Source organism: Typopeltis vanoorti, chromosome 15 (genome assembly GCF_054136105.1).
Source record: "Typopeltis vanoorti isolate ZY-2024b chromosome 15, IOZ_Tvanoo_1.0, whole genome shotgun sequence".
NCBI classification, from domain to species: domain Eukaryota; kingdom Metazoa; phylum Arthropoda; class Arachnida; order Uropygi; family Thelyphonidae; genus Typopeltis; species Typopeltis vanoorti.
This window is the reverse complement of record NC_143563.1, coordinates 25506300-25522089: the sequence shown is the minus strand read 5'-3', so window position 1 is coordinate 25522089 and position 15790 is coordinate 25506300. Positions and strand designations below refer to the sequence as shown.

Genomic DNA, 15790 nt, shown 5'->3' with positions numbered 1-15790 from the left:
CTGTTGTTGACATAACACTTATCATACCTCTCCTTGAACTCATTCACCTGTAAAGCAAGTACTCATGACCACCTCTGGCAATCCTTGAAGCCAAAAATCTACTTGTAACACCCTTGCTACCAACGCTCTTATACATCACTTTCCAAGAGCGAGTTATGTTTTTATTATGTTCCTTATTTTCCACCTATCATCTCATCATTGAAGGCCGTAAACCTTCAGTCTGTCCTCATAGATAGCATTCATTAGACCCACCACAATCTTAATCATTTGGCTCTGGATCCATTCTATGACTTCCTCATTCCCATGGAAATCAGGTGACCAGATCTGTACATAGTAATCTAGATGTGACCATATTAAAGCCTATAAAGGGAAATAATAACCTCCCTATTCCTGTTGTTTTTAGCTACCTTTGCAATATGTCCTCTAGATTGTATTATTTAATTTTAATTCATTATTTGTACAAAATTGTAGTATATTTATTCTATTTTCATTAATTATTTCTTTATTAAATCTTGATTACCATTTTCATAGTAATTAAATAATTATCCTGAAAATCCACAACAAAAAAGACCAAAACGATGAAAATAGGCAACAACAGAAAGCATATAACTGCATTATTAGGGAACCTGTACAACAAATTAAATTATGAACGAGATAATGCTGGTATGGTTCAAAACCAGTTGAATGAGTTTATATGGAACTAGAGAGAAATTAGCAGTATATAAGATAGTTTTAAACCACTTTTAACTTATCTGTGATTTAGTTTAGAAATAACAGTTGATCAGTTTGAGGACCACAGATGTGTGAGTTTTGAGGAAAGTTAAGAGGAATATCCAGATGGCATCAAGAACACAACTATATTAAAACCAAAGATATCAAAAAAAGACTTTGCATTGTTAATATTCAGGAATTTATAAGCAGAACTAACTTGATATAGTAGACGCACTTAAACAGAATGAGCGATTAACAATTTGCAAAAGCAACCTTCGAATTAAAAAATGGAAGGAAAAGATCTTTCTGTCGATAAATGCAAATAGGAGTGCTTTAGAAAATTAAAATATAAGAATTCATTAATCGGAGATCCAACCAGTAATAAACCACTGTATGAACTGTAGTTATGTAGAGGATGAGAGAGTATGCTTGAGAGCATTTTAACCTAGTTGTGTGATTGTGTAGCTTTACAGCTTGCTGGGAGCGTTCTTCAGAAATGCTGCTGACTTCAGATTTAGAGTACTTTTTTTATTCAAGTTTGATAAATTCCATTGATTAAGTTTTCTTAGCAACTTCTTTTCAATACTACACATTCCTTTTTCTTAATATATATACTTAAGATTGTAAGTGATATATGAGAATCTTTGAAACTGTTGTAATCTTATGGGATGTTTAAGGGTTTAAGTATGCTACAGCTGTATTATTTTTTTATTTTATTTTTATTTTATTTATTTTTTTTTTAAAATAAAGAAACCCGTGGTGAGATCATAATTAAAAGAAACATACGTATTAACCACAGTGAAAATTATTTAATTGTAAATATTTCATCTTAAGTATCTTAGGACATCATCAGTACAGTAGTTTAAACAATAATAGGAATAACATACAGTTAGGGCGCATGATTACAATAGAATCTCATTAAATGTGAGTAACGTGTTACAGAAGTAAAAAAAAAAAAAAAAAAAAAAAAACTAATAATAATTATTTTACACAATTTTGTATGACAATTTCCGTACTTTAGGAATAGTAAGAATGTTGTTGCGGTTTTAATTTGGTATGTGTAGTAGGGCTTCAGAACTTTCTTTATATAAATGTTCATCTTTATATAAAGATCTATGTAAAAGTTTAGACTTTTCCCAATGGATCCTATGGCTTGGATTTTCAATTCCGTGTTGAGAGAGGCCAGATTTCTGCATTTTAAAAAGACGAATGTGGTCTTGATGTTCCGAGATGCATTTCTGAACAGACCTACCTGTCTGTCCAAAGTAAGACAATTTGCATGAGCATGGAATCTCATAAACACCAGGCAACATCAAAGGTGAGAGTTTGTCCTTAGGAGAAGGTAACAAGTTAATACGTGTGTTTCTTTTAATTAAGATGTATTATGTTATTTAGTTCTCATGTTATTTGTGCTTTTCCAAGGATTGAACAGTGAGTCAGCAAGAATGTGTTCTGCTTTCCATAAAAGAATCGCTAACTGGAAGAAGGGCAGCAGTCAACCTGCCCTTCTTGCAGTTAGTTCTGGGTACAGTCAGCTGTTACCATGGTGAATGAATAATGGAAAGTTAATTATAGTGAATTCAGCATAGCATGAATGCTATAATGCTTTGGTCAAGGGTGTTTTAGTAGTTTAAGAATTTACTGTATAAACAGTCTGCTGAATATTTTTAAACACCATGGATTTAATCACTCGTTTTAATATAACATAATTGTTTTTCAAAATAAATTATGAAGTAAATATTCACATTTTTTAATTTGTTAGCATAGCAAAGCTAAAGATTTCAGAGTGACTTGTGCTAACCACTAATTTATATTGTAGAAGAATTTGAAGGCATAAATTTAGGCTAATCATAGTTCTGAAAAGAAGGGTTAAATTTCTGTCCATTCACTGGTGCCGTTTGATAGAATGGGATTCGAGTGAACATTAGAATTGTAGAAACTACATATTTGTTATAAAATAATATTATGGGGAATATAAAATAATGAGGTAAAAGAGAGAAGTTGATGATGAATGCTGGCTTATGGCTGGTGTGAAAATGTTTCCAAGAAATGGGATCAAGATTTTATATTATTCTTCTTTAGCTAGAGTTTGATTGAAGGAGAGAGAGAGAGAGAGAGAGAGTGATTTGCTGCTTAGTATTTATATGTTGTCAATAGAGTGGGGGGGTGGTGTTGAGTAGGACTGATCATGAATTTTAAATTAAGTATTACTAGGTGTACTAGGAGCTCATTCACAAAAGGTTGTAAGCCTATTTAACATTTTAGTACTATGGGCAGACTTAAAGTTTTTACTAGTATTGATAATATAGTGGGATAGTGTAAATTATATTAGTGATAAGTGATTTTTTTCTAAAATATATCATCCTGACACATTAGAAGTTTCAAAATTTATAGCACAATAGTGTCATGCAGGTAAGTGGTTGTGGAGAAAGCAGAAACATGTTTGTATTTCCTGACCAGCTGATGGATTGTTGACCTTTGAGAAAAACAGTGTGAGGAATAATGTTCCAAAGAACAGATATAGATTGAATGGAAAAGGTACAATTGGAAGTAGGTCTGATAAATTTAAAACTGAGTAGTGTATGAATCAATAGATAGTGGCTGGTTCAGCAGAAGAGTACCCATGAAAAGGTGAACAGCAGAAACAAAATGTTTGTAAGTTTGTGAGGAAAGTAGGGGGGGGATATCTATTAACTGTATTGCCTTTTCTGGACAGTATCAAGCATTTTTCTTAGGGGGGGTGGGTGTTCCTTCCAATTGCAAGAGCACTTTATACAGAGACCTAGTGTAGAGGGATGAAGGTTACCTGATGCTTTTTTGATAACATTGTTATTCTATTCATCATATGATAGATATGTGGCAGGGTTGTTTCAGTTGTCCTGCCCGTGTTATGCTTTATTTGGGCAAGTTGTTGTAGGATTTTTCATTGTTTTGCATTTATAACCATTTTTGTGTTCGGATTATTTTAAAGAACTCTAGTTCTTGGTTCTGCTTCTCTTCCTCACTTGAAGTGTTGTATTCCCTGTCATTAGGTTCTGATAATTTTTTTTTGTTTTGTTTAAGGTGATGGTGGGATGTAATATTGAGGAATTTCCTCAATGCTACATCCCACCTTCTCAATGATATAAGGAAGCGACATACAATAATAAGGAAACTAAATTTGTGGACTTCTTGAGGAACAACTCTAAGTCTGATTAAATGGCTCTCACCATGTAGTCTTGACTTGGAGGATGAATAGGCATGAAGAAGTAGTAAGGCAGAAGGAATATATGTGGAATTATAAGACAAGTCACTATAATAGACTTAGAAACCATTTTCAAGTAGTACAATGGATGAAAGAATTTAAAGAAGGATTAGCAGTGTGTAGAAGATGATTAAAAAAATTTGTTAACACTAGTGAAGAAGATAAAACAATTTGGAGTAAAATGGATAACTAGAGAAATCCAACAGGAATTGCATTGCAGATGAAAAAAAAGTTATGGAAGGCATATATGAAGAGAGAAGGAGATCGAGAACTTTTGCAAGAGAAATATGACATTCAACAACCTAGTCAGCATATATACCAGTCAACATTCTAGCTTCACGCTAGGATGTTGACTAGTATAATAAGAAGAGAAAAATTAAAATAAAAGAGGAGACAAGTGCTACAATGCAAGGAGAATCCTAAGTTCTTTTACTATATGGCCAATAGGAGGATAAATGACTGTTGATGGATTACCTTACAGGTGATCAAAGCAGATGACATCATCATCAAATTCCTCATTTGTGCTCTTGAGAGGAGGGTACAAGATATTATGATAATACTACATGAAAAGTTTACATCGTTACTTCCTATTGACAGTTTTTCTCCAAATTAATCATGTTATTTAAATTAAAGGGATATTAAATCCCACATTGTTTCAAAACCGAATAAGAAACTCAAAGATCGAAATCAAAGAGTTTCATGCCGAATGTAGTAAACTATAAAAGTATCGGCGAATACTAGTGTAAGCCAAAGCACATAGTACAAGCTAGGGCAACTCATAGCAAAGGTGGGTAAAGTTCTGATCACTATTCTTAGTATTACCCTTAATGTAAAACACATCTCCTATGAGATGTATGATGTTATACATTATGGTGGAAGGTTTCGACCTTTATTGAGGTCTCATCAGTGAGTAGGTAGACCAAATTAATACCAAGGGTATAGTGAAAATAACTTATATACTCTGCTATACGAGTTGAAAAACAGGCACCCATTAAATTACTTAAATAAAGAACCAATAGGCTTCATTTCGACGATGTAACATTATTTAAATTAAGGGATATTAAATCCCACATCATTTCAAAACCGAATAAGAAATTCAAAGATATAATATTTTGTTTAATTTTTATATAATATAATATTTATTAAAATATAATTTAAATAATGTTACATCGCCAAAACGAAGCCTATTGGCTCTTTATTTAAGTAATTTAATGTGTGCACCTGTTTGACAACTCGTATGGCAGAGTATATAAGTTCTTTTCGCTATACCCTTGGTATTAATTTGGTCTACCTACTCACTGATGAGACCTCAATAAAGGTCGAAACCGGTCTGGGTAGAGACCTTCCACCATAATATATAACATCGTACATCTCCTAGGATATGTATTTTACTCATGGGTAATACTAAGAATAGTGATCAGAGATCTTACCCACCTTTGCTATGAGTTGCCCTAGTTTGTACTACATACTTTGGCTTACGCTAGTATTCACCGATACTTTTATAGTTTACTATATTCGGCATGAAACTCTTTGATTCCGATCTTTGAGTTTCTTATTTGGTTTTGAAACAATGTGGGATTTAATATCCCCTTAATTTAAATAATGTTACATCACCAAAATGAAGCCTATTGGCTCTTTATTTAAGTAATCATGTTATTTTTTAGTTATATTTTAGTCTTTTGAGGCACTTCTTACTATATCAATCTCTTTATATCTTTGTCTTACTCTGGGTCTATTTTCTGTCATCCTAGAAACAAATACCTCTTTTGCTAACCTTCCTTCTTCCATTCTGTTTAAATGATCATACCATCAGAGATCAGCTGCTCACACATTCCTGAATGCTAACAATGTCAAGTTTCTTTCTTTCAGATTCTGCCATTGATGCCATCTATTTACTTCTCTGGTCTTTCTCGTAACTCTCATTTCTATAGTCTCTGATCAGGTATTTTATTTCTAACTCAACTTTTTCCATAAGTTTAAATTGGTTTGGACATTGTTTTGTATATAGCTATTTTGAGTAGTTTCTCTCTTCTTCCATATAAATTTATTCAGTTAACTTCCTACCATACTATCAGCTTTGCTAATTGTTGTCTATTCCCATAGTTAATGACATCTTAACTCGAATGTTTTACTTGTTCAGTAGATTCTTCATTTAGAATGCAGTTGATGTCTTCAGTGTTTCTGCCTATTTTCATAATCTTTGTCTTTTTATTGCTGATTTTCATACAAAATGTTTCATATCAGTTCTTCATTTCAGTCTGGCAATCCTGGAGACTTATACTAGATTTATTTAGAAGTATATCATCACCTGCATAAAGTAACTGAGATTAACATCTCCAATTTTGATGTCTGGTTTAATTCCACTTTCCTTCAGAATATGATCTATATAGATGATGAATAACATTGAAGAATATGTGCACCCTTGTCTCACACTTCATTTAACATTGAACTATCTTCCTGTACATTTTTCAGATTTTAAATGCTGACTTTAAACTTAAACATAGGCTATGTATTGCTTGATAATGTTCCATTTACACCATATTAATGTAGTTTTGAACAGCTTTTCTCATGGTACCTTGTCATATGGGCAGATGACATAGTTGAGCTATTTAATGATTGCTTTATTAGGGCTTTCCATTCTGATAAACCCAGCTTTATTCCTAGAGGTATAAGGAGTGAAGGATTAGAAATGAAGAGAATGTAACACATGTTTTAAGAGAACTGACCATGCTATTGACCTGGCTTCCATTATTAAGAATAATGAAAGTCATATTAATAATGAATGCTGATCACCATGCAACCATGAAGGAAAGGAACCATTGATGAAAGTCTTGTAACAGGGCAAAGTTCATTCCTGAGGAATGGAAGAAAGGTATGATAGCCATTCCATAAGGGTTTTGGTTGTAGAATGGGCATAAACTGGTTTATATTCCTTCTATGATCATTAAGATTTTGGGAAAATTGGTAAGAACTTGTATAAGAATTGGGTAGATGAGGACAATATTTATGCTATCTAGCATGGATTTGTTAAGGGACAATTTTGTTTTAATAATATTGTTGTTTTTTTATTATAGAGCAGTGGATGAAGGAAGCATCCACTGTCTCTTTGAGTTTTGCAAAGGCATTTGTTAGCGTTCCACATGACAAATTGGTAATTAAGTTTCACATATGGAATTGGATATCAAATTGGTGAATGAGATATGGGATTGATAACTTGCTTTCTGACAGATATCAGATTTGTAACGGGACAGGAAGTAGTGCAAGGGAGTTAGAATGCTACAAGTGGAGTTCCACGGGGTGCATTATGGGAGCCATTACTGTTCGGTCTTCATGTCTGTGATATTGTCACTGTATAACAGAGAAATATTCAGTCTTTTGCAGATGATGTGAATTGGGAGGATTATTATTCATAGTATGTTCAGTATTGGAACTATTACTGTGTGGTCTTCATGTTTTCATGACAGAAAAGAAAATATTTTTCTGGTAAACATTTTTGATGCCCATCTTCATCTGTGGCTTGACTGAAGGAGGAGAATGGACTGCCTAATGGCATTTTGATTCCATTCAGCAAAGTATATGAGATCTCACTCTGTGTTGATGACTAAGGATTCTTTTATAATTATGAGAGGAGAGAGAAATTTCTAGATATGAGGAGAGATTGAGGGAATACAATTTACAGAGCTTAGAAGGAGAGGAGATATGATTGAGACACATAAGTTGGTAAGGGGTTGTTACCAGATTGACGTGGAGATTTTTCATAGAGTAGAGGAAAGCAAGGGTAGAAGAAGAGGCCATCCCTGGAAGTTATACAAGGATAGTGTGAACTGTATATGGGAGGGAGAAGCAGAGTCTTTGCCTGGAACATAATTAGTGGAATGCATTGCTTGAGAGTGTGGAAACTGGGAATGGATTTAAGTACAGTTCAATGATCTTTTTTGCATGAGAGTGTATGGACTTCCAGGAATCCTTTGACTCCATGGAAGTTGGATGTTAATAATAATAATTGCTAGGGATTCTACTGTGTTAGAGAATATCTCTATTGCACTATACATTATTGGATCTGTATCTATCTTGCTTGCACTGCAAGTTCAGTATTTCTTTTATTTCTGGAATTGTGGAGAGAAGAAAAGTACCACAGTTGTGGTGGAGCTCAGTGACACAAAAAAATCCAAAAAAAAAAAAAGTCAATGTTGTCCAATCAGTGATATAGTAATTATCAGTTTGTCAAACCTTGATACTTCCAAATAGAAATCTAAATCTCAACTAATTTCTAAGAGGCTACCCTTGAGAACTAATTCCAAGTAGTTGTCAAGGGTAGTTCATCAAAGAAAACAGTGTCTAAGCAAAAAACCAACCTCCCCCCTCCATCTAAAACCTCACTTTTCCTGTTCCACAACAAAATAAGAGGAAAAAAATTTATAAATTTAATAATCTTATTCTCAAAAAAAACCCACAAAAACCATGCTTCAAGTGCACAAACACCACTTAAAATCCATGTGTATAACATGTCAGCCCTTAGCCAGATACTTCTTTTTTCCTTGTATACGTGTGTGTGTTTGTGTGAGAGAGAGACTGTTATAAGACACTTCTATACTGTAGTATACATTATTATTATGAGTGGGTTAAGAGATAATCAGGAACCTTGCTCTACAGACAAAGCATAGAACCTTTTCAAAGCGCTGTAGATTTTCAATGAGCAACATGAACCAGATGATGAAATTCATCTACTGCCTAAAAATTGACAAACTTCCATGCACTCACTGGAATGTTAGAATCAATATCCTGTTGTCTGGAATGTTAGAATCAATATCCTGTTGTAACATTAACCACTTGGCCACTCAGGCCAGCTCTTTTAATAATGGTTTTGACATTGCTTTTAATTTAATCATGTATCATGAGTATGTGATATCAGTAAATAAGTTATAACGTTTACTATAGTATTAGCATGGAAAACTGTGAAGGTAATCATGAATTCTGCAATGGAATAAGCCATCGGCAGAGTTCATTATTTTAAAGTACCTAGGTAATAATAATTACACAAAAACTAATTTATTATAATATAAATAAAATCCCATAATGTGAAATGCTTGAAAGTATCAACTGGGCATAATGAAATTGTACTTATTATCTATATACTGCATTTTAAATGTAAATTATTTCTGTGCTGATGTTATCAAATAATTTTTGGAATATATTTTGCACATTTTGCTTGCAGTATGCTGATATTTTACTTTATCTTTACCCTCTAGTAATACAGTAAAATTGAGCATAATGTAATAGGTAAAATGTAAATCAAGCTGTTTCTTTATCCATGTTTTAAAGAACTTCCAAAGTCTGTATACTGAAAGTTGGTTGATTGCTAAATTGGCCATTTGTTCTTTAGTTGCAAGGAGCCAGATCACATGGATAAAAGAAATGTAAGCTTTTCACTTCACACTTCATCCGTAAAATAATTTCTTCCTGTAGTATTTAAATAATATTGAAAATATTGGCATTAAAGGTGATCCTCTTATTGTATTTATATTCTAGAATATGCCAGATGTATGGAAAGAGGCTGGTTACTTCTTTGATTTGCCAGACTTTTTGACGTGGAGAGCTACAGGAAGTCTAAGCAGGTTTTGTTGGAATTATTATAATATATATTTACAGTACAAATTTGTGTAATTGCTATATCCATTCGCTCAGATCTTTTAGTTATTCTGTTGCCATTACTCTCCCTGAAATGGTTATCGTATGTCTTTTGATATTTAATAGTTGTGATTTTTAATACATCTTTCACAAGGAAAATGAAGTAAGGCTGTCATGACAGCGAAGCAAAAATTGGTAATTATTCACATGGTGGTATAACTGTACTGCAAAATCTCGTAGTATAGTAAGATTTTTCCAACTCCATGTTGAAATTTGAATATAGCGCAGCCACTGGAGTGGCTTCCTCCCCTCTATGCAGATCTCCATGACATTGGAGGCACAACAGAATGCAGAAATTAAAAATTTTGTAGGTAACATCTTTTTAAAACCTATGATTTTGCACATAACATTCTCTGCTAAGAAACAACATACTGGTCTGATTGGCTGAGTAAATAGCATCTTTGCTCTCCACCCAGCAGGCTGTGGGGTTGACTCTATAGACATGGATGTTTTTTGAATGTTTTTAGGTGCTAAATGAATTTCATCGCTTGTGTGCCCACCACTCTACAGAAACAAGTGGCTTGAAAATGTTCTGTTCGGCTTCTACATAGTAAGTTTCCAGATTATCTAACCCTTTACCTACTAACAATACTAAAGTTATATATTACTACTTTTTATGATTGGAATTCATATAAAAAAGTTATAGATTTTTTTAAGAAATAATGACGAACTTTTAAAACAGAACAGCTTGCAAGACACAGTAATTTATATTTATCATTAAAATCAATCAGCTAATGAATTTTTTATTCCCGTATATTGGGAGTAGGCGAGGCTGTTTAGCCCTATCTAACTTTTGGAGACTGAGTGGGCAGTTCAATCTCCACTGTCAGCCAATCAGAGATAGCTGGCCCAAGGCTATCACTAATTAAGCAGCATGCTGTGAAGAGAGACTGCTCGACAAGTGCTGCCATCTCGTGGCCCCTAACCCAAACACAATATATTTAATGTCTGAAATAATGTCGGTTCTACGATCGATTTTCTTGAGTTTGCGGGGTGAAAAACCCACTTGCCCATGCCAGAGAAGGCTAACTCGGGAACCGGTCGAAAAAAGGCTTAGAAAAATTTCCTCTAGTCGATGACTAGATTCGAAACAAAGTCTTCCTTTGTGCAGTCAAGCACCGTGGTGTGTGCTAACACCACATCCACTGAGCTACACAGGCTCTAAATGGGATCCACTCTATATGAATTCATATAGCATTCTTATATGATATGATATGACTATACTGTATATATATATATATATATATATATATATATTATTTATCATTAAAATGAAAAACTTAATATTTTTAGTGTTTAAATATTTTATATAACGTTTATTTCATTATGTCACTAATGTTTTGTACTCCGTTAGTGATGTAGATCTAAAAAAAAATAGAGCTTGTTTCTTTAGTGATCATAAGGTCTTGACCTGGGAAGTGGCTAAAGGCATGGAATTTTTGATTAAGACAGGGTATAGGTGGAATTACCGTGCTGGCAAGTATGACAAGCTTAGGAGATTGCTTGGATCAGTGCCATGGCATGTAAAACTGCAAGGGCTGGATGTCGATAGAGCATGGGAAGTAGTCAAGGAGAACTTACAAGAGGTTATGGCTGATTGAATGCCTAGGGTCCGAATAGTAAAACAAGTAGGGTTTAAATTGATGAATAACACCATTAAGCTTGAGCCGCAAAAAAAGAAACAACTGTGGAGGGAATTTAAAGAGAAAGGTGACTTGCAGGCACACGAACAGTATAAGCGCAAGCCAGAAGGGTAACAAGTGTGGTAAAAAAAGCAAAAGCAGATTATGAAAGGAAACTAGCTTTGCAAGCTAAAGAGAATTCCAAACAGTTCTTTCAATATGCTGCAAGCAAAAAAAAAAAAAAACTGTACACGGCAGAATGATTTTCAGGAATGATGATGGTAAGGAGGTCACTGAACCAGTCGATATAGTGGAATTACTGAGCAAGCACTTTGCAAGAGTATATCATCCAGGTGGTGACATTGAAAAAATGAAGGAACCATTAGTTTATATGGGAATTGTGATGAATATGTGGAAGTGAATAGTCTATTACAGAACCTTAATGTGAATACATCTGTGGGATTGGATGGTATACTGGCATGGGTCTTACGTGAAGCGGCTAAAGAATTATCAGTGCCCTTGACCATGTTGTTTAATCTGAGTCTTGGGTCTGGTTTAGTCCTGAAGGTGTGGAAAGAGGGGAAAATAGTTCCACTGCATAAAGGAGGATCCAAGACTACGGTTGCAAATTATCGACCGATCATATCAGGAGTCGTTGTCAAGGTCTTGGAGAAAGTAGTCAAGGGAAAAATACAGGAATGGATTGGTGAAAATGAGATACTGTATGGTCTATCATCTATCCTTCACAAATCTATGCTGTAGTGGTACAGCATAGTTTTGTGAAGGATAGATCATGCCTCAGTAACTTGCTCAAGTTTTATAATACAGTGACGGCTGACCTGGATAAGGGTAATTGGTTTACAGTGATACTGCTGGACCTGGCTAAGGCATTTGACAAAATACCACATGGAATTCTAATCCATAAACTACAACATATGGGAATGGATATATGGTTGGTGAGATGGATAGGTGGGTGGTTGATGGAGAGATATCAGAGAGTAGTTTATTCAGGAGTAGAGTCCAAAAGACAGCCTGTGACTAGTGGTGTGCCACAGGGTTCTGTTCTTGGACCACTGCTGTTCATTAACGACATAGGGAAGAATCTAAGAGGAACGGTTCATTTGTTCGCTGATGATGCAAAGTTATATAGGGCAATAGTGAATGCAGAAGATGTCAAGATCTTGCAGGAATACTTGGATAGATTGGAGTTCTGGACTAAGGAGAATGGATTTAATGTGACAAAATGTAAGGTTATGCATTTTGGGGTGAAAAGATTGATGAGCAGTATACCAGCAGTACAGTTCCACATTGGTGGAACTGTACTGCTGGTATACTGCTCATCAATCTCATGGAGTACAGTTCCGCATTGGTGGAACTGTACTCCATGAGATTGATGAGGCCAGGGACTTTGTAGTGTTGGTGGATAGGGAGATGAAGTTTAGGGCACACATTGCAAAAGTGGCTAAATCAGCTCATCAACTCACTTGGTTGTTGAAAAATACTTTGACGAGCAGAGACATGCAAGTTATTGTACCTCTGTACCGAGCTTTGATAAGACCTCATCTCCACTACTGTGCCCAGATTTGGTCACCGAGGTTTCTTCTTGATGGGAAGGAGGTGGAGAGGATCCAGATGCAAGTGACCAAGATGATAGCAGGTCTATGGAATGAACCTTATGAGAACAGGTTGAAGATTTGTGGGTTGCAGAAATTAGTTGATAAGCGGAAAAGGGAAGATATGATTGAGACATTCAAATTGCTAAATGCTTTCTATAGGATTCAGAGGATATTTTTGAGATCAGGACTGGTGGTGGGAGAACTAGGGGACATCTATTGAAGTGTGGTTAGCAAGGGTGTTAGAGCTGAGTTCTTTACTTTTAGAGTAGTAAATGAGTGGAATAAACTGCCAGAGTCTGTTGTGGGTGCTATGACAGTGAATGAGTTCAAGGCAAGATATGATAGATACTGTGAGAATGTCAAATAGTTGTATGGACATGATGTTTAGGGCCTCCCTCGATGAGTCTAAGGACTCCCTCGAGTCACCCGTAATAATAATAAAAACTTAATAAATATATAATAGATTTTATATATTTGTCATTGAAATGTGAATCCATTCTAATGTAATGTGATTGTCTGCCGGTCCCCTTAACCATATTATAACTGGGACCACTCTATATGAATTCATATAAGGTCTGTTGTTTTTTCCCATGATGGGAAATCAATTTCCCAACATGTTGCTCTCATGTCTGTAAGTCATTCAAGCTTCTAATAAGCAAAATGGTGGTCTCACACTATGCAGTGAAAATTGACTATTGCTCAGAAACATTCACAAATATTATTATTAAGAGAGACCTTCAGGGAGTCAGGGACTCATCGAGGGAGGCCACATGCTATACACGCTAGCTATCATACTTATTCTTGAATTCATTCATACTGGTTGCACTCACAACATCCAATGGCAATCCATTCCAATTCATCCCTCTGAGAGAAAAATCTAGCCCTCATACCTTCTTGGCGGCCTTCATTCTCGGCTTCCAAGGATGCCCTTTCGACCCTCCATAAATTGAAAAATTCAATCAATTGAAATCCTGTATGACTCTTTCAGAAGTTTGTAAGTCAAATTGAAAAATTCAATCAGTTGAAATCCTGTATGACCCTTTCAGAAGTTTGTAAGTCTCAATCATGTCACCACCCCCTCTTTCTCCTGTTTGCTAGTGTCTGCAGTCTACAAATTCTCAGTCTGTCTTCATAATCAGTATTCCACAATCCTGATATCATTTTTAACATTCTCCTTTGTACTCTCTCCAATATATCAAAATCACAACAGAAACCAGGAGACCAGACCTGCACACAATAGTCCAAGTGAGGCCTTATCAAGGCCTTGTAAACAGTCAAAATAACACCTTATCTTTACATGTGAAGAACATTCGTTTCAGCATTGCAATTATCTTTTGAGTTGTATTTGCAATCTTTGCCACATGGCCCCTAAACTTCAACTTCCTGTTGAAGACTGAGCTATCAACACTCCAAGATCCCTAGCATAATCCCATCAGTATAATACGACATTGGATATCTAATCATGCCAAAGTGAATGACTTTACATTTACTGACATTGAACTGACACCCATTTTCCCATGCCCACATTTCCAGCCTATTCAAATCATTCTGCAAAGACTGCATATCAGTAGCATCCCTGATTACCCTACCTATCTTTGCATCATAAAGAACTGTATGTCGCTTGTCAAATACTTCCCAATATCATTAATGTACAGATTGAATAACAGTGGACCAAGCACCGATTCTTGTGGTGCACCGCTTGTTACCTTAAAGTTTGCAGACTCGGATCCCCCGTATACCACTTTTGATACCTGTCAGTCAGTCATCCTCTTATCCATGCTAATTCTGCGATTTAAACTCACTGCTATGTTGGGTAGAAAGCAGAAATATTATCCAAGTTGCCAATCAGCTGGAAGTATATTAGATAATGATCCCAATACTTCCTACATGTTAAGCAAGCAGTACTGAGAGTGCGAGAGTTTCATTAGATAGTGCTGATTAAGCATAAAGCAGCAGCTGATAAAAAATTAAATAAATCCTTAGCTTACCCACAGTATGTATTGTTCTATTCTATTGCTCATTCTGCTCATGTTCGAGGACTCATGACCCTAGTCACAACATCTTTCCATTTCTTTTTGTCTTTTGTTGCAGCAGTGGCCAACTCCAGAGTAAGTCCGGTAATTTTTTTTACTCTGGTCCAACTAGCTTGGTCTTGGGCATCCTCAATTTCTTTGTCCTTCCATTTTGCCCTGGATGATGTTTTTCCAGGTTGTCATTTTCACATCTTGAAATGTGACCGAAGTAACTGATAATTCTTTCTCACGACCTCTTATACATTAAGAGGAAGTGACCCCTCCCCCACCTCCCGTTCTGTGAAAAACTTCTTCCACATTAACATGGTAACAATCTTTTACCAACTTAAATGTCTAAATTGTATCCCCCTCTCTTTCTCCTATTCACAAGGCTTTGCAAACTGCATTCCCTCAAACTGTTCTTATATCCCACACCCCTAAAGACCAGTTACTACCTTAGTCAGTCTTTTCTGGACCCTTTCCTATATCTTTATCACCATAAAAACCAGAGGACCCGATCTGTGCACAATAATCAATATGAGGTCTGATCAAGGCCTTATACAATGGAACCAGAACCTCTTTATTTTTGCAAAAGGTCCTCAACATCATTGCCATAATCTTATGTGATGTCTTCACAACTTGTGCAATGTAACTTCTGAACTTCAAATCCTTGTCCGCCCACCATTCCAAGGTCTCTTGTCCTCAACTTCTTCCAAAATTTCAGAGCTTTATACTTGGCAACATTGAACTGATAATTCCATACTGTTGCCCACTCATACAATCTATTCAAGTCCTCCTGTAAGGCCATAACATCAACATTATTCCTCATCACTCTCCCTAGTTTTGCATCATCTGCAAACAGTTGTATATCACCAGTTAAATCTATCTCAATGTTAT

General features: G+C 35.4%; 1 protein-coding gene across 1 annotated transcript in view; it reads left to right on the top strand.

Moving 5' to 3' along the window:
• The window catches only part of LOC150098518 (FGGY carbohydrate kinase domain-containing protein), a 204169-nt gene that overhangs the window by 55413 nt on the left and 132966 nt on the right, over window positions 1–15790 (top strand). Inside the window, exon 5 of the mRNA XM_090405821.1 lies at window positions 9485–9570. Coding sequence (XP_090261947.1) covers window positions 9485–9570 — 86 coding nt within the window. The remainder of the gene's footprint in view (window positions 1–9484; window positions 9571–15790) is intronic.